We start from the raw sequence: 25,201 nt of genomic DNA, 5'->3' as shown, positions 1-25,201 counted from the left end.
ACACACACACACACACACACACACACACACACACACACACACACCAGTAATTCCAGCTTCTCAAAGAATAGACATGTTAACTCACATACAACTTTTATTTTACTTGGTGCCCTGTTAAATCAGCCAGATGATGAGCTCTATCAGGAATGTTCTTAGTCTGCAGGTTCTCTTTCATCAACCTATCTAAGACAACATCCACCCCTTGGCTGGTCTCTGTGTTCAGACATTCTTAGATTTAATGAGATGCTTTCAAATCTCACATTCTGGCATTGGACCTTTTTGCACAATCAAAGCTTCTTAACTCAGGTGGGAGCCTGAGCAACAGCATACCATGCCAAAAGGCAAGCTGTTTTGTGGAAGCAGAAGTTGTGTTCAAAACTGTCAGGAACTCCAAACTTTCGAAAAAGTTTCTGGTGTGTGTGTGTGTGTGTGTGTGTGTGTGTGTGTGTGTGTGTGGTTTCACATTGCATGTGATGGTCAGAGATCAGTGTTGATAACCTTATATTTGGAGGCAAGGTGTCACATTTGGATCCAGATGACCAGATGGCCAGATTAGCCAGCTGCGTTGATCTGGAAATCTAGTGTCTTGCCTCACAAGCACTGGTGTTAGAGACAGGCTCACCATAGCATCCATGTCTCTCACACTTGGGTGAGAAGTCTAACCCACTGGGCCATCTCCTCAGTCTAGAATTGACTTATGTGTTTTGTTTTGTTTTTTGATGTTAGTGACCACTTAAAAGTTTATAATACAGCATGAGTCAAACAATTCCATATTGCCAATGTGAAGTAAGGAGACCTGGAGAGCAAACTGAACTGATTAGCAAGATAAAAACACATTTCTGCCACTTTCTAAACATTGTCAGAGATAAGTGAACACACACAAACTTTTCCAAGTTGAAAATGACATTCCTTCAGAGTAACAAACTTGTAGAAACTGATTTTCAGAAGCAAAGAGGAAAGCGATCTGCAGAGAAGTGCTTGCTTTCCTCCTTGAACTGATTCGCACGAGCATATATGTTCCTCTCCCGTAACCATGACCCTGTTTTTAGCATCCTTTTCTTGGTGGAGAATAATTGTTGCTCTATTGTGACAGTCTCGGTCTTGTATATTTTGTAACATTCTAGAAATTTACAAAATTAATTCTTAATCAGTCACCTAAGTATGTGAACCACTAAGTTCCTGTGGGAAAAGTGCCAAAGAAAAATGTTATGAGACTGTTTAGGCCATTGGAACCACTCAACAACTCATAAAACTCCTATTTTCTCAATGGCCCCCTTTTCCCCATCTTAAAATGTGTGAGGGGAACTGATTTCCTCTAACGTACTAAATCGCAGTGGCTGGTGATGTGATCAGAGTGCCCAGTTGATACTCTCCACAGAGACAAGGTCAGAAAGTACAGGTCATCAAGACTATTCGGAGAACACTGTAGAAGAACCGTAACTAATCCAAAATGTTCAGGTTTGAGTCACATCCAAGTCAAATGTGGATATATGGATAAATGGCCCTCAGTATGGAAGCTCCCATGTGTAAGTTTGATTACTATTCTAGCCATTTATTTTCCCCAGTCACATTCCATCAGTCAATACCATCCCCAGCCATGTATGTTTTCAAATACACAGCATGAGGAAGCTAACAGGACAAACAAACAAATATCCTGCAGTTCACTGGGGAGAACTGGATCAGGTCAGCACCCAACACCCACTTCCTTACTGACGCTATCTGCAGAGAAGCTTCAGGGTAACTCGATATTACAGACCACCAATCAGCGTCAGAGTCTTTGCCTCTCACCTGCAGAAGTGGACAAGGACTAGACAGCCCTTCACAGTAACCAACACTTGCCTCATGTGATACTTTGATTCCAATGATGTCATGTGAAGTACCTGCACCTGTCTCACAGTCTTCTGGTGTTTCCCAGTATCCCCTTGCAAAAGATAATGTAGGATTCCTTACATGATGTTTGATGAGGTTCATTTAGATTAGAGTATGAATGAACTCCTAGAACCACGCAGGACAAAACCAGGCACAGACAAGTACAGGCTAATTGACCTCTAACTAGAAGCTTTTCTTTGTTTTACTACAACATTTCTGACTCTTATTTAATGGTTTTGTGGTAAAAATTATGATTATACATGAATCTCTAAATGTTCTCAAAGGTCATTGTTTCTCATTACTACTTTGGAATTTATTTATTATGAAAATAGAAAAATATCAGAATAAGAAGATATATAAAGATATATTTACCTCTATAACCACTGTTGACCTCATAGTTTATTATTTATTACTCAACCCAATTTATTATTGGTTAATCCAATTATTATAAGAAAAAGTTGTGTGACTTAGTGAGTGTGTGTGTGTCCTTTAATTCAAGTGTAGAAAACCTTTCGAGGACAGAAAGAATAAATGTTAGAAAAAATATATATATACATATATACTGTTCTTTTTAGTACTGGCCTTCAAGTAGAGATGATTCGCACATCTGTTGACTTTTTTTTTTTCACGTTGCACACATTTGCACCTTTTTTTAAATGTTGACTGAATCGCTTAATTGTAGACAAGCGTTCATTTTAATGTAAATCTTACAGTAATACATGAGTGAATGTATGAAAATAGCTTGGAACAGTTTAAATTGGGCAGAATTCTGCTTTGATCATAATGTGCCTCTTCAGCATTAAAATAAACTTGCAACATATGCTGAAAAACATGTGTAATAAGTGCCTCTTGCTGGTGACTTATCTGGAAAAAAATAAGTCATCATTTAATAGAAGTCAAAACTCCACAGCCCACTGCTGGGAGCCAACAATGTGGCCGTGTGATTAACATCTTATATTGACAAATAGATACCTAAATCTCCTCCCAAAAGAGGAATTTTAATCTTAAAATGCATTAGTTTAAACAATTATTTTAAATAATTTAAAACATAAATCATTTAGAAGATTAGTATTTAACACTTTTTCTATGTTACTTCAGAGTTAATCTGGAGCATTTTTGCTACTCAAAGGATGCTCAAGAATGTGCCAAATTTACTTCAGTTTTAAAAATGGTCAGTGTTCTTGTGTCATAATAAAGGTGAGAAATGTTAGTAAAGACCAAGGAACAGGGGATAGACTGGGACAAGATGGTATCCTTACTGTTTAAAAGTGCCTTGGAAAAATATTATTAATTAATGACAGTTACTCAGAGCATCTGTCTGTCTGTAACCTTGAGCTATCAGCATCGGGACCCTAGACTTTGAGTCAAATTGTCACAAAGATTTTACCTTCTCTGATTTTAATCCGTATGTGAACCTCAATCAGACAGGAATGTTTTTAGTTACAGGTTAAAAAAAAACAGTTAAAAGCACCAACAGCTTACACATAAGTCATAAATATTGTGTGTTCATATTAAATATGAAAATATGAAAAACTGGGCAGAGCTAGACAAATTTAAGAAAACCTTACACAAGAGATTGTCTCAGTGCTTTGGTCTTGTGCATTTGGAATTTTGGGGTAAGATGACTGGGAATTCAACCAGCCTCTGGTACATAAGAAGTTTGAAGCCAGTCTAGGCTACATACGACCATGTAAAACAAAACAAAAAAATAGCATAGCTAAACAAAACAAGAACCTAAATTTAAAAAAAATTAACCCAAAAAAGAACGCATATATGATTACCTATAATCAAATCCTTTTGGTTAGAGTTTTGTATTTGTCTCTTCAAGATGTTTTCTCTGATCCTGAGCCATTCCCCAGCAGTATTTATTGTAAAGGAAATGTGAAGATGGATCTTTCTTTTAGGAATACTGTAAAAGACAATCAAAAAAAAAAAAAGTGTAAGCATACTTAATTCAGTACCGTATTATTAAATCGGCACATGTAGGTTGATAGTCTCTTCTGTTCCAGATTGTGTATTTGAGAATCTAAACACAAATGGATGATTCTCACCCAGAAACATTTCAAATTAATTTGAAAATAATGTTGGCATCTACAGATGTTTCTTCTCTGAGCACCCTTCTGCATAGAGAGTTGTACATGGATGTTCAGCAAAGCCCCCAATCATCAGCACATCTGAAAATACGGTTATCAGGTACTCTTCCTGCAGCTTTTCCTGCTGTGGTTGGCGGTATGAATGCTGGAACTGAACCTGGGTGTCTTCAACTCTCTTCAGCAATCCCCACCTCCTGTCAGTGAAGTTGTCAGCTGTGTCCCTGCAACAATCTTCATTTTTGTTCGTGGTGCAGCATAGTTTGAATTCCTGGTTATCCTTCCTGAGGATTACCTCAGGGCTTCTCTGACTGAACACCCTGCTTCTGACTGCCAATCCACTTGAGAGGAATTAGGTGTCTTTGCTTCATCCATTTCCTTTGTTGTTACATTAACCACAAAGGCAATGGTATGGAAAGTCAAGGCTTTGGGAGGTGATTGGGTCTGGATGGCAATGCTGTCATCCCTGGGATTAGTGTCCTTATTTAAATGGCATTAAAGACCTTCCTTCTCAATTCTACTACCTGTGCGAGCACAGTGAACAGAGACAGCAGACTCTCACCTGACATTGGTTGGCATTATGATGCCGGGTTTCTTATCCTCCAGTGGTAAAAACAAATTTCTGTTATTAAATAGCCAGTCCAGGAAAATACTATCATCTTCATCACTCTAAATACTCTTCCAAAATTTCAATCCATGGGCTGCCAAGATAGTTCAGGGTACTGGAAAAGGTGATGGCCAGCAACCTTGAGAACAGGAATTGGATTGATTCCTTTGACCCATGTAGTCGAACGAGAAGAACAAACAAACAAACCTGTAAATTTATTTCCAATATTAATTCATATTCTTAAAATAATTCTTCACTTGTTTTATTTTAAAACTCGTTTGAGATTGTAATATAATTACATCCTTTTTCTTCCCTTTCCTTTCCCCAAACCTTCCCACATACACCTCGCCCTTGCTCTCTTTCAAATTCATGGTCTCCTTTTCCTTAAATGTTGTTTTACATTGTTGTTTTATATTTATATCATTTAATTTTTCTGTTATATTCATAAGCACATAAAACAACATTCTCAGTCTGTATACTATTACCTGTATGTGTATGTTTTCAAGGCTGACAATTGGATATTGAATACAATTGGATTCCCTGGGGAAAACTATTTCTCCTGCTCTCAGAATTACTTAGTTCTTTGCCTAGGGTTGACATCTACAGACTTCTCCCCCATCAATGTTACCAAGTCTGTGAGTGTATCTTGTTCAGATCATGTTTAAGCAGTCATGTTGGTGAGACTCCATGGGTGTGGTACTCTGGCATGTCTAAAAGACATATTTCCCAAGCATGCTCTCTGTGCCTCTGGCTCTCAAAATCTTTCTGCTCCTTCTTCTCCAGTGATCCCTGAGCCTTAGGTACAGGTCTTGGAGCATCTATAAGTTCAGTATTACAAAAACAGCAAATTTCCCAACTGCATTTTAAATATTTGTTCTTATACCCACAGGTAGGTCTAGTCCTCAACTCTCAAAAAAAAAAAAAAAAAAAAGTTTTGTTTTGTTTTTTCTTTACAACAGACAATTAATTACAGGAAACCACAACCGGAGTGCTGGAGCCCAGTCTCCATTAATACATCAAAATGTAAATGTTTATATTTAACATGAAAAAGTCTTGGCCTTTTCATCAGTTGAGTTGGGTTTGTGTCCCCAACAACTGACTGACACTTCAGAGGCAGGTCCTTGCTACACTTTAGTGCATTTTTTCTCCTTCACTGCTACTTTTAATTGTTCTGACTTCTAGAAAGAACAATAACCCTGGTGTCTAGCCATCTATAATCTTAACTTTGTTTCCAATGCTCCTCTCTGTAAATTCTAAGACTTTGTCTGGAATACTGTTTCACATTCCCAGAAGAGGTCTGAAGCCCCTGTCTCAAGTGCTAGAAGCTTGAACTCCTGCTTAGATGTGGCCAACCCTCTCTGCCTCCAACTATTACCTCTTCTTTCTTTCAACAGTCCTCTAAATCTTCTAAAAGTCTAACACCTTTCATTCCCTCATGCGTTAACCTATACTGTGAAGCAGGAATCTGATAAATAAAGATCTATGGCATGGCTCCAGTACTCAGGACCTGGGTTAAAAACAGGCACATACCACCTTCATTTATGATCATTTCATCACCTGGGACAATACCTAAATGCACCCACACAAACTAAACCAACATTTCCAAGCTCTAGGCAGAAAGATGGTCTTTTATGACTGATTACAATTCTGGCCTTTCTCTATGCTACTCATGTCCATGACTTTTCTCAGAACCTCCTGTTTGTGGAGTTATGCAGCCTCCATTCATTATAACAGTATTCTATATTGCTATGCTTCACGCACATCCATATTTTGGTATATTGTATGTACCAGTGTGCAATGTAGTTTGCTGGATGAAATAAATCGGTAGGTGAATGAAGAAATTTTGAGTAGAATTGCAAAATAATATAAATAATATAACAAAATAAACATGAAATAACTCAGAAAAAAATAAAGTTTTTGACAAATTTAACATCAAGAGGAAACAACAGAGAAAAGTGAAAATTAGTAGTTTCGTAAAACTGGGTCTCAGTTTGCAGGTAGTGTGGAGGGGAGCAGTGAGTAGCAGGCTAAAGCATTTGTGTTTAACAATCTGAACAAGGCCTAGAGGAGTACTGACCTAGGTAGTGTGTAATTTTAATATATTTCTTTGTTTGTGTGTGGGTATGAGTGGTGATACTTGTTATTTGGGGGGGGGGGTATTGCTTATTGCTGTTTCTTGCAACACAGTTATTTAGAGAGCTAAGAGATTATGCCCTTTTTCAATACTACTACTGTAAGTTGTCGTGAAACAGCAGCCTAATGCAGAATTTCACTACACTGATGCACTACCCATACTGCTTTAAGCAACCTTGTTCTTCTTAATAATAGAGTGCACTGGCCTGTGAAATTCTCCCTTATACCTAGAACCTACCTAGAGGGCCATCTCTCTGTCCCCATTCCTTTAACAATAATACCAGTCTCGCTCTTCTTTCTGATCCTCGCTCACAGTGAGCCCAGTGCTGTCCCTTGCCCCCTGCAGAGGGTTGGCCTACTTAATCTACCCCCTGTTTGACTTAATGGCAGGAATGCCCATACTCCAGATCTCTCAGGAGCATCCAGCCTAATTGCATTTCACATTTATCTAACCCAAGGGATTTCTTAGTTTAGACATTTTTGTTGTTCTTTTCCTCTCTTCATTCTGCATGCCACCACCACTTCAATATATGCAGTCACATGAATTTCATCTGACACACACACACACACACACACACACACACACTTAATTAGTTTACTTCCAATATTTTTCAAGACAATCTCAAGGAAATGTTGATCCACCAAAAGTGTAGCATTCACAGAATTCATAATTGCATCACTTAGGCATAAAGTATATTTAGTCTAGGGGATGAAGAAAGAGAATAAGCAACAAAATTACTGTGGGATTGATAGAAACAAGAGAGTTAATCATAAGGTAAAGCAAGTACCGTTTCTCTTTTAGGGAATGGGTAGCTTATCTCAGAAATATTAAATGATGTGCTTTGTAGCTGAAGCAGAAGTTTGAAGTTAAAATCGAACATGTTACTGTTTGATATATCTTCCACTTGAATCTGGTACTCAGTATAGCAACATCAAATGTTAAACTGAATAAACATTTCAATACAACTGGATGTGGCCTTCAAAGTTTGAGTTATCCCTCCCTGTGACCTTCTAGGAACTAAAGTGTCAGTATTTAATGACTCTGATACATTATAACTGACAACACTTAGTATCTGTTCTCATTGACCAGTGCCCTTGAAAATCTAAAATACTTTTGTACCTTCCTTTTTTCAATACCAACCCTTGACCAGAAAAGTATTGATGATGGCTACAATTTTAACAATGTTTATACTTAGGAAAAAGTCAGATAGGGTTGGATTATGAATATTCAAGTTAACATGATGGCACACACCTAAACTCCCAACATTCAGGAAGCTTAGGCCGAGGACTACTATAAGTTTGAGGCCAATTTGGTCTACATACCAAGCATCAGGCCAGCTGCTGCTTCTTCAGGAGACCCTCTAGGAAAAGGGATCCCCAAAACAATGCCCTTGGCTGTCTCACAGAAATGAAAGGTAAATCTCTATTGTTAAAGACACCAAACACTTCTGACATACTCCTCAGAGGACTGAGTTATATCTGATCCCCCCCCCACACACACACACACAAAAAAGAAAAACATCACCCTGAGGACTTGATTTAAAAAGCACCAGAGGGGCTACTGCAAGATGCCAAGGCAGGAAAACAGCCAAGAGTCCTGTGCAGTTGCAATACTTCTGAACCACAACAATGTATGATCAGCTACACCTACTTCAGTATGACACTCATGTCCTGGCAGTAACTAGCAGCTGTCTAATTGGACTTGATATCCACTCAACAGGATGGCAACACTGTCTAGTGCTAAAAACCTAACCAGTGACAGGTGTTCATTTAGGCCATGATTCTTAGAGGGGAACATACTCCTGCTGCTTTACTCAACCAGAACAGCCCCTTACTGCACTCCACTCTAAATACGTATTCTTACACTCACACAGAAACTTAGTTCTCATTCCTCATCAAAGAAGCTTCTCTGTGCAGAAGACAGAGAATATTACTGAAAGCAACAGCTGGTAAAGGAACAAAGAACTGTTGATCTCACAAGGTGTCCAGACCCAACTGATACATGTACCACTGCTACATCTAAGACTCAGAAAACATCTTGCAAGAAGGAACAGAAACATTATAATACCTTGAGGACCAGAAAGTCTTCTGTGAGAGCTTGTCTCCTGTAAAGGACAGGGAAGCCATGAAATCTTAACAATAGGGTTTGCCTAAATGACCTGAACAACGGCAATACCAATTCACATGCCAATGGATGGGGAAATCTCATGGACTTGACCACTAAATGAACAGCTACAGACAATTAATGATTGCTGAGAAAAGGAGAAATTTGTGTTTGCCAGGGAAAAGGCCCCTAATTGGTTATCTAACATCAAGTATTTAGCTCCAAATGCATATACATATAAGCAAACTTACTAAACAAACTCAGCATGCATTCATGAATTGATTCATTATTATTAATAATAAGTTTAAAAAAGAAGATTTGAATTTGAAATGCAGCCAGGGTTTGGGGAGGTTGGAGGACTAGAAAGGATGGAGGATGCTATAATTCTGTTTCAAAAAAAAAAAAAAAATGAAGTTTGTTCAAACCAAAGTTCTGTCTTCAATAACAGAGTCTTCTGTATGTATGTGAAGGGGTCTTCAGGTCTCAGTTTCCTTGTGTAAATTTGAAGTTGTGGAACTGCAATAAATATCTACATTCTGCCTACTGTTATTACTGTGGGTAATAAAGTCTCAGATCTTTACTTACCTCAAGAGATGTCTACTGTACCCTACAAACTTCAGACATTAACTTCAAGAAAGGTAAATTCTCAGATGTTTTCACCTTGACTATTGGTGTATAGTTTCCTAATGAAAGTTCCTATCCTCTGGGCCAACTTCTGCTTTCTAATTCTTCTTTATTACCCCTGTTCCCTGAATTCAAAAGTTATATTCCATGCAGAAAAAATTCCCTTTAGTGAAAACTCAAATTATCACTCTTGTGTGAATCTGTTTAGCCTCAAAAACTGACTTCAATTCTTTGTTGAGAAAAAGGGAAAAATCTGAAGAGATATGGAGGTCAACTCTAAAATGCCACTGGATAATCCATTTCTTTGAACCAATATCCACACATTTGAGCCTAATGTTATGAATTTATCAGTCCAAAAGACTCATTTGGATTTGGGGCAGACTAGGTCTATTTCAGATGTGGTGACCTCAGTTGGCTGTATCCATGAGGGAGATTCTGTGACCCATTTAAACATCTGCTCAGAAATTTCCACCTTGTTGGATCGATGTCTATAAGTGTAAATCCAAAGCTGTTGTTGGTAGGTATTCTTTAAAATGTATATTTAAGTTGTACAGTCACTATTTGAGAAACAGACCATTGTAATAATATTTTTCCAATAAAGTCAATACTTACTCTGTAGTTTTACCTGAGAGAGAGAGAAAAATAAAAGAATAATAGGGAGGCTTTCACAGGGCCTTTAAACTAGCTAGTAAAAGTGGCGATCAGTGCAAACACATTAAAATTCTATTTTCCTTTACAAGTGTTTGGTGCAGATGACCCCCACTGATCTTAAATATATTTCTGTATCTCTAACTGAATAGAGGTTTTCCGTACAGCATGTTCTAATGGCACTCTGGCCTTTAGCCAACAAGGCACTGAATAAGGCTATTTTTAAAATACAGAAGCTGGGAACAGCTGCAGCAATCAAATTTGATAAAAACAGAGAGGAACTTTGGTTTTTTTTTTCTTTCATCTAACGGTTTGTCCAAGTTTAGTCTTCTTTCATAGAACTGCTTTTGTCCTATTGTATGAAGGGCTACAAGACCAATACAGTGAAGCCCTTTTAAACAAATAACATCTATAAGAATACAACCACAAAGAATCATTTTTCTTTGTACTAAGGTTATCAATGCAATGGCATTTTGAACTATTTTTTTAAGTTTTATGTCTTGTATGAGTAGACAGAAGAAAATTGAAATGCATGCGTAAAGTCTGTAGTCAGAAAAGGGCTTCATCCATCCCCCAAAACAACTCCTTAAAAGGGAAGTTAAAGTAGTTTGTTTCTTAGTGTTAAGAATCTGAAAGTTTGTTCTGGAACCTATCGTACCATCCCCACTGCTGGAGGGCAGGAGGAGAGGCACTTCCAGTGGCTTAGTCTGCTTTTCACATCACTATGTCAGCAGAATTCTGGACCTTTCTAAACCATGGAATCATATCCGTACTGACTGAACCACTGCTAAAATGAGTTGCTTTGTGAGATATAAGGGCTTGCCTACTCCCTCAATATGTCTGCATAGAAGTGCTTAACTTTCCCTTGCCTTTTAAGACTTGAGCTCTTTGGAAACTGGCAGTACATGAGTAATGGAAGGTCATGAGACCACTGGACAGTGAGCATCCACCTGATAGGTGGCAAGTGCTCTCTCCTAAGTGATATCTGTCTGCGATGACTTTCTCTGCCTGCTCTGGAATTGACAAGGCAAAGGACATTGTATTTCTTTTAAGTACTTACAAATGAAATTAATTTAAAATCCCATTCAAATAGAACTACTTGTGTCAACATTAATTCAATTTGGTAATCCAGGACAATAGTACAATTCTTTCTCTGTAGACATAAGGTCATGAAATAAAATTACCTTTCAGCATGGGAAAGCATAGGTAAAGCTAGCTACAAAACAGAAGGGCCCAGGTATCCACAAGGCTATCCTTACTTGTTAATAAGCATTCCATTAGATAGGATGGTCCATCTGTCAGCAATCTGTTGTAAGCTTTCAAACAAATAAGACAAATTCAGCAGAGTCATCCCTGGCTGGAATAATTCTTTCCTAAAGGCACTGATGAGTCAAGACCTGCTCCTCTTTGGATAGCAAGGTGATGCTTCTAGGAAGGGTATTCAGTGTTTGAGAAAACAGACAACACTTCTCATCTGAGGTGATGAGGAGAGAGATTCAGTCTTTCATTAAAGCAAAATTCTTTACACATAAACACATACACAATCCATTGTTTTACATTCTATTCTTAGTGCACAGAGCCTTAAAATAAGCAAGCTTTCAAAGGATCTCTGACAGAACAAGAGACTTTAGGATATAAGCCTACATTTTATTGACACCTAAAGGTTTTAAACAAGAATTGTTGGAATTTGATTCTGTGTAGCCATGTAGCCCTTCCTGTGAAGACAAACTGCCAGGAGAGGAAGATTTACTTCTGAACAACAATGCTTTTATGCACAAAAACCCTAGCTGTATTCAAGACTTTCAGACTCTTACTAGAATATGCAATATTTATATGTAAGCAGTGCAGACTGAATATCCAAACAGCTCTGATATACATGGAAATGCTCAGTATAAATCATTATTTTTCATCATCATATTTTGTCTTTATTTGAATTCTCATCATTGAGTTTATAAGTTCAACAGAACCATGCTTTTAAGATTTTGTATATATACATACATGCAACACACACACACATGACACTAACATGAAGGAAAGCAGAAGTATCTCTTTATGATCTACTTATTAAGAAAATAACTGATATTCATCATTCTTCGAAAGAGTATTACAAAAACCCAGACAGTTAGGTGTAAGTGCCCCTGGCTCTGAATCCCCACTAGGTTAAGATTTTATTTTATTTTATTTTATTTGTTTGTTTGTTTTGTGGGTTTTTTTTTTTGTTTTGTTTTAGTTTTTGTTGTGTTTGCAAAGTAAGAGTTGGTGATGTTCCTGCTGACTCTGCTCCTTCACTGGCCTCAGTGTTAGGGTGCAGATGCCCCTCCAAAAGCTATTCAGAATCTGCTGACATCAGCCTTCATTCACGAGCACTTGCTTTGTTCAGCAATGGTACTAATAGGAGGAGACACATGAAGTAGCTTGGTTTATAGAAGAGGGCAGGGGAGGCAATGTGCTGTGAAAACATTCCCACACTCTAATGGCTCATTCACACAGAAAACAAGTGAGAGCCTTCAGTCCCTCCACAAAGCTCGGAGAGAGCAAGCGCAGTCAAGGGCGCAGAAGCAGCCATGGCCATTCACCAGTCTCCGCTGCTCACACACACCGAGCTTCCATTTCCTGATGCTGCCCACGGCGGCTCGAAGCCCGTGAATGAGTGAATGACTGTGGGAGTCTTTAAACCCGTTCTCTGTGGGGCTTGTGAATGAAACGCTTTCCTGGACTGAGTGTGCCGGGCTGAAGATCACTTTTCCAGGGAGCTAGAACCAAGCGCTTCACAGGCTCCGAGCCGCTCTGCTCACAGTGGGGCGGTTGTCCACAATTACAGCACAGTGGTGTCTGCTCAGTTTAGACGTCTGCAGGAAGGATCGGGATTGTAGGGTCGTCGCCTCTGACTAGCTGTTTTCAGAAAACCAGGTGCATCTAAATAAGACAGTCAAATACATTCTTCGCTGCCATTTTCAAAGACAGGCGTGTGACGACCCTTTGTGTGTATCTGTATATGCGCACATGGACGTTAACTATTCGCACACTTTTTAGATTTTTTAGGAAGTAGACTTATCAGAATCTTCGCTTTCTTAGATTTTTTTTTCCATAGATGAAGCCTTGACTTTCATTACTTTAAAAACAAACAACAACAACAACAACAACAAAACCCTGTGTGTTTATTTTGCTTTCTGAGTGCTGTTTTGGTGGGGCTGGACCCGCGGGCCACACACCTCTCTTTGCCCTGCACCCTTGCACCATCCCCCAGGGCGTCCCTGATGGCTGCGGGTAGTAGACAGAACAAATGCGTCTTTCTTAGATTAAAAAAAAAAAAAAAAAAAAAAAAAAAAAACACCTTTTTGGCTAGAAATGCTCTCAAAAGGTTAGGGAAATCTCAGCTTTGGGACGGAGGTTCTTCAGAGCTTCCGTCTCTGTGACGGAACACATGTGACTCGGCACAGTCTTCTTTGTAAAAATTTTGAGTGTTATATTGTAGTAATGATACCTAAAATGACTGGAATTTTTAATAGAATGACTTTGAGATTTTGTAGCTTTCTTTATTTTTTTTGTTTATATCTTTTATTATTTTTATTTATTTTTTTACAATTTGTTTACTTTATATCCCTATTGTAGCCCCCTCCCTTATCTCCTCCCCATTCCACCCTCCCTCCATCATCCTCCCATCCTCCTCCCCTATTCCACTGAAATGGGGAGTTCTCCTCCTCTACTATCTGACCACAGACTATAAAGTTTCATCAGGACTGCCTGGATCCTATTTCTCTGTGGACTGACAAGGTTGCCCCACCATGGGAAAGTGATTAAAGAGCAGTCAAGTTCATGTCAGAGACATCTTTTTTCCTTTTACTAGGGAAACCCATATGGAGACAGAGCTGCCTATGGGCTACACCTGAGCAGGATATCTAGGTGCTCTTTATTCATGGTTCTTGGTTGATGCATCAGTCTCTGCTGGACCTCCCCCCAGTCCTGGGGCCCAGATTTTTTGGCTTTGTTGATCTCCTTGTGGAGTTCCTAACCCCTTAATGTCCTTCTAGCTGCACTTCTTCCATAGACTCCCTGCACTCTGCCCAACAGCTTTATTTGTAAAATCCCTGTTTTTTTTTTAATTTTAATTTTAATTTTTTATTTTTTTTAATTTTATTTTTCTTTTTAGTTACATTTTGTTAACTCTGTGTCCCAGCTGTATCCTGCTCCCTCATTCCCTCCCCAACCCCACACTCCCTCCCTGGTCTCCTCCCTGCCCCTTTCCAAGTCCACTGATAGGGGAGGACCTCCTCCCCTCTCATCTGACTCTGTTTTATCAGGTATCTTCAGGGCTGGCTGCAAAGTCCTCCTCTGTGGCCTAACAGACTGCTCCTCCCCTGGGGGGGGGAGGGGGTCAAACAGCCTGCCCTTGAGATCCTGTTAGAAATAGTCCGTGTTCCCCTTACTTTGGAAAACTACTTGGCTACTGAGCTACCACGGGCCACATCCGAGCAGAAGTTCTAGGTTATATCCATAGATGGTCCTTGGTTGAGTGTCAGTCTCAGAAAAGACCCTGTGCCCGGATATATTTGGTCCTTGTAGAGCTCCTATCCTTTCCATATCAGACTAACTTCCCTTCTTTCATATGATTCCCTGCACTCTGCCGAGGGTTTGGTTATGAGTCTTAGTGTCTGCTTTGAAACACTACTAGGTAGAGTCTTTCAGATGCCTTTTGTGGTAGACTCCTGTCATACGTTCAATACACATCCCATTTGTCTTTCTAAATGAGGATTAATCACCTTCACCTGTGTCCACTTTCTTGATTATCTTCTTTAGGTGTGTAGATTTCATTATGTTTATCATATCTTGTAGGTCTATATAAGCTAGTATATACCAAGTTTGTCTTTCTCCTTCTGGGATACTTCACTCAGAATGATCTTTTCTAGTTCCCACCACTTGCCTGCAAATTTCATGATTTCCTCCTTTTTGATTGCTGAGTAGTATTCCATTGTGTAAAAATACCACAATTTCTGTATCCATTCCTCCGCTGATGGACATCTGGGTTGTTTCCAAGTTCTGGCTATTACAAATAAAGCTGCTACGAACATGGTTGAACAAATGTCCTTGTTGTGTACTTGAGCAAATTTTGGGTATATACCTAGGAGTGGTATAGCTGGGTCTTGAGGTAGCACTACTCCTAGTTGTCTGAGAAAGTGCCAGATTGACTTCAAAAGTGGTTGAACCAGTTTACATTCCCACCAGCAATGGAGGAGGGTTCCCTTTTCTCCACAACCTCTCCAGCATGTGCTATCACTTGAGTTTTTCATCTTGGCCATTCTGATGGGTGTAAGGTGAAATCTCAGGGTCGTTTTGATTTGCATTTCCCTAATGGCTAATGAGGTTGAGCATTTCTTTAAGTGTTTGTCTGCCATTCAATATTCCTCTACAGAGAGTTCTCTGTTTAGCTCTGTTCCCCATTTTATAATTGGATTACTTGATTTGTTGCTTTTTAGCTTCTTTAGTTCTTTATATATACTGGATATTAGCCCTCTGTCAGATAAAGGGTTGGTGAAGATTCTTTCCCAATCTGTAGGCAGTCATTTTGTTTTGATGATGGTGTCCTTTGCTTTACAGAAGCTTTTCAGTTTCATGAGGTCCCATTTATTGATTGTTGCTCTTAGAGCCTGTGCTGTTGGTGTTCTGTTCAGGAAGTTGTCTCCTGTGCCAATGAGTTCTAGGCTCTTCCCAATTTTTTTTTTCCAACTGATTTAGAGTATCTGGTTTTATGTTGAGGTCCTTGATCCACTTGGACTTTAGTTTTGTGCAGGGTGATAAATATGGATCTATTTTCATTTTTCTGCATGTAGACATCTAGTTAGTCCAGCACCATTTGTTGAAGATGCTGTCTTTTTTCCATTGAATGGATTTGGCTTCTTTGTCAAATATTGAGTATTCATAGGTGTGTGGGTTTATTTCTGGGTCTTCTATGCGGTTCCATTGATCCTCCTTTCTGTTTCTATACCAATACCATGCAGTTTTTATTACTGTTGCCCTGTACAGCTTGAGATCGGGAATGGAGAGACCTCCAGATGATCTGTTGTTGTACAGGATTATTTTGGAGATTCTGGGTTTTTTGTTTCTCCATATGAAGCTGAGAATCTTTTTTTCAAGGTCTGTAAAGAATTGAGTTGGTATTTTGATGGGAATTTCATTGAATCTGTAGATTGCTTTTGGCAGGACGGCCATTTTCACAATGTTAATCCTACCAATCCATGAGCACGGAGATCTTTCCATCTTCTGAGATCTTCTTCAATTTCTTTCTTCAAAGACTTGAAGTTTTTCTCAAACAGGTCTTTCACTTGCTTGGTTAGAGTCACACCAAGGTACTTTATGTTATTAGTGGCTATTGTGAAGGGTGTTGTTTCCCTAATTTCTTTCTCAGCCTTTTTGTCTTTGGTATACAATAGGGCTTCTGATTTTTTTGAGTTGATTTTGTATCCTGCCACTTTGCTGAAGGTGTTTATCAGCTGAAGAAGTTCTCTGGTTGAATCTTTGGGGTTGCTCATGTATACTATCATATCATCTGCAAATAGTGACACTTTGACCTCTTCCTTTCCGATTTGTATCCCCTTGATCTCTTTTAGTTGTCTTATTGCTCTGGCTAGGACTTCAAGTACTATGTTGAAGAGATACAGAGAGAGTGGGCAGCCTTGTCTTGTCCCTGATTTCAGTGGGATTGATTTAAGTTTCTCTCCATTGAGTTTGATGTTGGCTATAGGCTTGCTGTATATTGCCTTTACTATCTTTAGGTATGTGCCTTGTATCCCTGATCTCTCCAAGACTTTAAACATAAATGGGTGTTGGACTTTGTCAAATGCTTTTTCAGCATCTAAGGAGATGATCATGTGGTTTTTCTCCTTCATTTTGTTTATGTGGTGGATTACATTGATGGATTTCCGTATGTTGAACCACCCTTGCATTCCTGGGATGAAGCCTACTTGGTCATGGTGGATGATATCTTTGATGTGTTCTTGGATTCGGTTTGCAAGTATTTTATTGAGTATTTTTGCATCAATGTTCATAAGGGAGATAGATCTGAAGTTCTCTCTTTTTGTCGGATCTTTGTGTGGTTTAGGTATCAAGGTGACTATGGCTTCATAGAATGAGTTTGGTAGTGTTCCTTCTATTTCTATTTTGTGGAATAGTTTGAGGAGAATTGGTGTTAGTACTTCTTTGAAGGTCTTGTAGAATTCTGCGCTGAAGCCATCTGGTCCAGGGCTTTTTTTGGAGGGGAGACTGTTAATGACTGCTTCAATTTCCTTGGGAGATATAGGGCTATTCAGTCTTTCTACCTGATCTTGACTTAATTTTGGTAGATGGAATCTGTCAAGAAAGTTATCCATTTCATTTAGATTTTCAAATTTTGTGGCATATAGGTTTTTGTAGTATGACCTAATAATCGTTTGGATTTCCTCAGTGTCTGTAGTTATGTCCCCATTTTCCTTTCTGATTTTGCTGATTTGGATAGTTTCTCTCTGCTTTTTAGTTAGTTTGGCTAAGGATTTGTCTATCTTGTTGATTTTCTCAAAGAACCAGCTTTTTGTTTCATTGATTCTTTGGATAGTTTTATTTGTTTCTAATTGATTGATTTCTGCCCTTAGTTTGATTGTTTCCAGCCGTCTGCTCCTCTTGCGTGTATCTGCTTCTTTATTTTTATCCATCAGTTCTTACTGTTGGTAAGTCCGTACAAATCGGGTGGAAGGGAGGAGGGCTCCCCTTTCGAAGGACTACGGGAAGAGAATAGGGGAAGAGGAAGAAGGACTGGGATGAGGTGAGGGAGGGGCTACAACCGAGATGCAAATGAAATAAATTTAAAATAATAAATTTAAATAAAAATAAAACAAATTGGAACCAACCAGGCTTCACTGAAAAACCACATTTTAAAATCATATGTGAAGACTTAAACACATGTTCTATGTTTGCCATCAGTCAAATGAGAAGAATAGTGTCAACCTCAAACTTGGAGAGTTTTAACTAGGAAAATGCCTACAAAGCCTTTAGCAGAGAGTCTGTTAATAGCAAGTATCCAATGTATATGTTAATTCTTCCATTCTTTCAGTCAATTGTTGATGATATACAGTCAAACAGTGTAAATAGAACTTTTATTTGCCTGATGCAATTGTTGTCTCGTAGGCTTACTACCTCTGTCTGCTAACCTAGGCCTAGTCCTGGAAGCTTTCAGCCTTTATACAATCTAATCTAGGCCTAGAATGTTTTCAACTTCCAAGAGTTACTGCTGAATAAGCTCATCCTTTCTTGCTCTTTCTGAACTATGGTTGGCTGCTTCAACTCAGCTGTTCTGGCTGAAAACTCCTCTCCAAGTAGACTCAGACTGGCTTCTCTCTTGGCCTCTGAATTTTTCTGCTTGGACTCACACTAACTAGCAATCTGTTCTAATCTTCTGGCTCCTTCTCTGGCTCATTCTGTCTTCACCTATATCTAGCTTGTTCTCTCTTCAACCTGTGTCTGGAAAACTGTCCCAGTAAAACTGCCACCTCTCCCTCTGTGCTGCTCTCTCTTAAGTCCCTTCTCTTTCCTCTCTGTGCTCCTGAGAGTTGGGCATATTCTACTCTGTCAAATATTTCTCAGATTCCTCACTTTGTCTGCCTCTCAATTAGTCATCACTTTCAAAATATGGCTGCTTCCTTCTACAAGGTGACCTTACTTGCAAGGTTGAAGATTAAAGATATGTACGAAGGGTATGTCTGTATTACAGCCAGATCACATAGACCAAGAAAGTCTTTGGATTCTGATCCCTTGCCAAATCGACTATGTTGCTGGATTAAAAGTCCTCTGCTTTGTATCTTGACTGTAGCCCCGTCCCTCACCTCTTTCCAGTACTGCTCTTCCTCCCTCTTCTCAAAAAGAAAGAAGAAAAAAAGAAGTTTGATGCAAACAAGAAAATAAGGTCCTCTACAACACAGTATGGTCATCAAGATATTATACAACTGCCACTCTGTTTATAAATACTGAAATACAGGCCTCATGATAATAAGTTATTTAAAATCATTCCAGCCCGTTTTTTTAAATTAATTACAGCTTATTCATTTTGTATCCCAGCTGTAGCCCCCTCCCTCAGCCCCTCCCAAGCCTACTTTACCCCCCTCTTCTCCTCCCATGCCCCCCCTCTCAGTCCACTGATAGAGGAGGTCCTCCTCCCCTTCCATCTGTCCCTAGCCTATCAGGTCTCATCAGGACTGGCTGCATTGTCTTCCTCTGTGGCCTGGTAAGGCTGCTCAACAATCAGAGGGAGTTGATCAAAAAGCCAGCCACTGAGTTCATGTCAGAGAAAGTCCCTGTTCCTATTACTAGGGAACCCACTTGGACATTGAGCTGCCATGGCTACATCTGTGCAGGGTTCTAGGTTATCTCCATGAATGGTCCTTGGTTGGAGTATCAGTCTCAGAAAAGGCCCCTGTGCCCAATTTTTTTGGTTCTGTTGCTCTCCTTGTGGAGCTCCATTCCCCTCCAGGTCTTTCTGTCTCCCCCTCCTTCTAAAAAGTGGCAGGAAAAAAAATCCAAACATGCACCTTAAAAGCCAGTGGATGCTGGATGTTACTACTGAGAAGGAGTATTTGAAGTATTCTGATTTGTGGATGCATTTCTTGTACCTTTCACTTTTAAAAGTTTGTTAGAGAAATTAGATTGAAGCTCTCTTAGATGTGTGCTTGGCCTAACATGCATTAAGGCTATTCGCTGCCAGGTTAATTGCCAGCAAAAATAAATAAATAAAAACAATAGCTTACTCAGGCATGCTTTAAGCTAGGTAAACATCACTAGAAAGCACATAATCTACATATGTGCAGAAGACAGAACACCACTGATGGTCAAAGGCCAAAATATAGACTGGATAGGTGGTGATGCAATTAGGAGCTTACTGTTAGGATAAAATGCACCTGCTAGCTAACCCTTCATCTCCCACAGTGAGCAAGCAGCATGCTCCTGCATGGCACACACAAGGAGGATTTTCCTGCTCTGCTCTGTGTCCCTTCCCCTTCCTTCAGGACACATCATTCTATGAAATGCTACAACCCACATTCAGCCTGTGTTTGCAGTGCATCTTCTTCTGTTCCCTCACATATGGCAGCCTGAAACAATTACATAATGAGACAGATTATCAAGGCCTGACTGTCAAGATGGAAAGACTATGAATAAATAGTACCCACTTATTAGCTCCACTGCTCTTGTGCTCACTGATGCATCTGTGTTTCTGACACTCAGATTTTATTCTCATACCCCTGGTTTTCTATGTAATGAAACAGTACAGCATTAACAATATTCAGGAAAGGACTTGAAAAGTCAAAGGGACTAGACTGTGGCTAGAGCATGCTTACACCAAGTTAAGCTGTGGGAAATGTCCCCTGAACCATAGAAACAACTAACCAACCAAAAAGGATATAAATCCCCTTTGCTATTCTAATGAATTATGCCGAATTTTCTATGGTTAATGTTGAGCAGACTACTCTTTCCTATTTCTTAAGTGTTGTTCATAGCAAAGATTTATTTGTTTATTTGTTTTTGTTTTTTGTTTTTTGTTTTTAAAGAAGGGTCTTCCTCGGGAGAAGGAAACGCACCCTATGTCAGGATATTTTTTATTTGTTTATTCGTTGTGTGCGAGTGTGTGTGTGTGTGTGTGTGTGTGTGTGTGTGTGTGTGTCACAGCTTACATGTAGAGCTCAGAGAACAATTTGCGCTAGTCTACTTTCCCCACTCCCATGTGGATTCAGGGTTCCTAGCTCAGATCATCAAGCCTGGCCAAGCTTGACAACAAGAGCCTGTACTCCCTGAGCCATCTTATCAGCTCTTGGGACCACTTGGTGCTCAACAGTTTTCATCAGGAATGAGTGATTCACCCGGATTTCTAAGTCTGCTCAAAATTTCACCCTCCTAGGTGTGAGTTGATTTCTTTCACACTCAGAAAAGTGAACAAGAATTTAGTGACAGAGCACAAAGGAACATACTAAGCTGTCCTAATTCTTTTGATTGAAATTGGATGCATTGCTGTTTTGTGATAAATCTGTATTTAATGATGAATCATGGCAAGCCTCACAGTGCCTGAATGTGGTGAGACGCCATGGTTTGAAACAGCTGGGTGCCACATGGATATGGACCATTGAGATGCGTGCCCAGATGTTTCCTCTTTCAGGCCACTGATGTCATTTTATATCTATAGCAGCAGCTAAAACAAAAGCCTCTGTGATCCAAAAGAGTTAACATTTCTCTTAAATAGAGGAGGACAAATATTCTTATGAAGGTCCATAGACTGAACAATTTGTAGGCCCACTATTGAGCTTCTAGGGTTTTATTTTTGCTTTTCCTTTTCTTGCCTCCTAATACCTAATTTAAGAATATGATGTTTATTTACCTCTGTTTGTGTTCCTCAATATTCTGCCATTCCTAGAGAACTCTTTTCATGCAAGGGCATGAAAGTTTGAAAGCTTACGTCCTCTGAATTCATTAGATATATTTTCTTTACTGATTACTAAGAGTAGAATTGATTTGCAGGGTATTTTTTTCCTGGAGAGGAAAACGAATTAAAGATAAAAATCAGCAGGAGGGTGGCAGACAGTAGCAATATGGCGTGGGTGCAGACAAATTGCTGTGATTCATAGAAAAGTTAGGGCTCACAGATCAACTCTGTTGTGAGAAACTGTTTCACTTGTAGAATAGTTCCCAGTCTCAGATCATCAGAAGAAAAAAAAAAAAAACTGCATAAAACCTCACCTGATTAGGAACTGAGCAGCACAAACTCACCACCCGTAAAGCAGGTTCCTTCAGTGTTACGCACTTTCTAACTATTACCTTGAACACATCTGGGCCCTCAGCACCTGCTATGATGCCACTTTCTGGTTGACATATACCTAAGAAATGTGAACACTAACACCCAGACTATAGAGCCAAGCACATTCGAGTACCGGCTACAGCTGAAAGAATATGTTTCTATTCCTCGTCCATCTGTTCTGGCAACAGAAATTTAAGCTAAAAACAGAGAATAAGCTCCTGAGAAGCAAGTCTAAATAGGGTGAAAGCAGCAAGATGTATGCTGTAGGGTTTCAAGCCCCAGGCAGAGCTCGGCACCACGGGTTTTTGTAGCTGAGTGGTTGTTTTTATTTGGGACTTTCTGCTACAATTAGAGCACAAAGTTTTAAAAATAATATTCCTTTATCCTTCAGATTAAAATACATTGGTTTGGCCACACATTCTGTTCTAAGTGCTGTGTTATGTTTTCTAATGAATATGAGCCTAATGAAGTTGGGGGGGGGGTCGAAACGCTGTTATTATAGCTGAATCCCATTGAACATGAACCTCTAACAATGCAGAACTCTGACCTATCACATTCCTTCGTAATGAGTGGAAGCTCCCTGTACAAGACGGGTCCCACACAAACACATTTACTTCTCCCCAAGTTCAATGTTGGCTTTACAGAGCTGCCACACGTTTATCTCATGTGATTGCTGTGGCTTCCCACAGCTACCAGTGAGCCACCTCCTCCAGACTTCCTCTTGGTGCTAAAGCAGTATTAAATTATTCATTTACAACTAGAAAAAAAAAAAAACCACCAAGAACATTACAAAAGAATACACACAGGGTGTGGTGGCATGTGCCTTTAATACCAGGAAAGCAAACATTTGTTTACCAGGCCAACTTGGTCTGAATATAAAGTCCAAGGCCAGTCATAGCCACACATGGTGACCCTGTCTCTAAAAGGAAAAGAGAAAGAATGAAATAGAGAAGAAAAGAAAGAAAGAAAGAAAGAAAGAAAGAAAGAAAGAAAGAAAGAAAGAAAGAAGAAAAAAGAAAGAAAAAAGAAGAAAGGAAGAAAGAAAAAGGAAGACGTGGAAAAGGCAAAGCAAAGAGCATCACAAAAGAAAAGGACCATGTGTGGTCACTATGGTTTCTGTATCCTATCAGGCTCTCAGCACTCTGTGTTCTCTCCCAAAGCATGGGGGTAAGGGTAGGTTCCCCTGAAGGTCAGCATGTTGGAGGGTGCTGTCTGTTTTCTCAATGAGGACAAAGCTTTGAAAAGAGTTTGTAGCTTACAAAGTATAATGAATGCAAAAAGTACCTCTGTTTTCCAAGCATCTGCTGTGCATACAACCACTGTACATTGCTTACGCTTCAAAGTGAGTGAGCTCAGCTTTGTGTTTATCATGTCCTTAGTATGTGAATACTTAAAAACTGAAATTCTAATTTTCAGCTTCTTTAACTTGGTTCAGGATGGAGATCTGTGATGTTTGTCATGTGACATGGGCTTAATAGACATTTAGCAGGCCACACCAAATAGCACCAGTCTTTTCCTGGAGTCCCTGTTAATAATAAGATGATGTTTGTGATGTGCCAATCATCTATCTGTTCTTAAATGTCATTGTGGCGAAGTGTATAGTCCTTAAACTCAGGAAATGTTTCCAAGAACTTCTATCCTTTCTTGAACTTCTACACAGTTATCCTGTGCACAAGCCCCTGATGAAATAAGACTCAATCTTCATAACCTAGGAACTAAGAAGCTTCAACTCCATGATCTCCAGGCTCTCTTCGTTGAGTAATTTAACAAAATCACATCTGACAACAGATCTGTATGCTTTATTTGTAGTGATGAAATGTGTATTTGCTGCCAAATGTGTGATGTGGGCTGCATAGCTCTTCCATGTATACGTGTAAAATAACATTGACTTTGTTGATGTAAAAAGCTACCAGTATGTTTCTTTCGGTATTATTTGGCTCTGAATTTGTTCTTCCCAGTTGTTTTAGAACAAGCTGACAGGATAGTGTTCCATAGAGCCCTGGAAGCTAGTTAAATTATGACGTACAGAAGCACAGCATTTTTTCAAGCCAAACATTTTCTAAAGTGGCTTTTGCTGCCTCCATAACATGCAATGTCATTACTGTGAACACGCACACTCACTGTGCCTGACCAGTGTCCACTTTCTTTCAGATCTGAGTGACCAGCTGCTGGAGGTTGTTGGCCTGGAAGGAGCAATGGAAATGGGCCAAATATACACGGGACTAAAAAGTGCAGGCCGGCGGCTGGCTCAGTGCTCCTGTGTGGTGATCAGGTAATTCTTTCTCTACAGTTGACAGTGTGCTTTGACATAGCTTAACCCCAAACTAGCGAAAAGGATGTACATATCTGATAGTAATATTTTTTTTTGTTTCAACTGATTACATATTAAAACATGTATTTCAAAATGATGGAAATTAACGTATTTTACAGCCTTAGCAGCTACTTCTTACCAGGTCCTACAGAATCTAATCTCCTATTTCCTACCATGATGTTTGGTTACATTTTTGTAACTGTGACCAAACAAATGAGGAGAAAGCATCTTAAAGGAGCAATGGTTTAATTTGCTCAGAATTGTGCTGTGTCAGCCCACTTTGTGGCAAAGTTGTGGCAGAGTAGGTGACTGGATCTTGAAGCCAGGAAACAGAGGGGAAAGGTTCGAGACAACATACTCTCAAGTACCTACTTTCAGTGGTCAACTTTTTCCAACAAGAGTCCACCTATTGAGGGGTCTAGAAACTTGTAAAGTAGGTCTAGCAGGTAGAGACCTTATCTTTAACATATCAGTCTATGGAAGATATTTCAAGTTCAAATCATAATATATGGATGCACCAACTAACGTGCAGATTTAATCTATCACTGTGTTCATCAACAACCAAATTACTGAAGCACCAAAGTATTTACTGGACAAATTATTCAAAGAATAAACTAATGATGTGCTATTAAGTTACATTTTCTCATGGACTAAAGTGCAGCATTATTCTTGTAAACCTAAATAATAAATATATATTTATAAACTTTCCAAAGATTGATTTCTTACAATACTTCACCTGGTAGAAAACATAGAATGTATTTTGATCAAAAAATGAAACCACAAATTGTAGTGCAGACCCAATAAGTATTATTTCACGAATGTGTTCATCCTAGAAAGTCTTCCACACATAACATGTTTTTGTAAGGTTTGTAGTGCAAAGTGGTGGTGGTCATGGTGGTGCTGATATGCTGATGGTGGTATTGGTGGTGGTGGTGGTGGAGGTGGTGATGGTGATGGTAGTGATGGTGGTGGTGGAGGTGGTGATGGTGGTGGTTGGTGTGGTGATGGTGAC

General features: G+C 39.3%; 1 protein-coding gene across 2 annotated transcripts in view; it reads left to right on the top strand.

Moving 5' to 3' along the window:
* Positions 1-25,201, top strand: part of Dgkb (diacylglycerol kinase beta) — a 629,339-nt gene that overhangs the window by 565,224 nt on the left and 38,914 nt on the right. For both annotated transcript variants that reach the window (XM_055624239.1, XM_055624229.1), the window contains one exon: positions 24,030-24,150. In XM_055624239.1, the coding sequence (XP_055480214.1) occupies positions 24,030-24,150 (121 nt within the window). The remainder of the gene's footprint in view (positions 1-24,029; positions 24,151-25,201) is intronic.

The sequence above is a fragment of the Psammomys obesus genome, unplaced genomic scaffold (genome assembly GCF_907164565.1).
Source record: "Psammomys obesus unplaced genomic scaffold, mPsaObe1.curated_primary_1811, whole genome shotgun sequence".
Lineage (NCBI taxonomy): Eukaryota > Metazoa > Chordata > Mammalia > Rodentia > Muridae > Psammomys > Psammomys obesus.
Note: the sequence above shows the minus strand (reverse complement) of the source record. Positions and strands in the feature narration are given on the sequence as shown.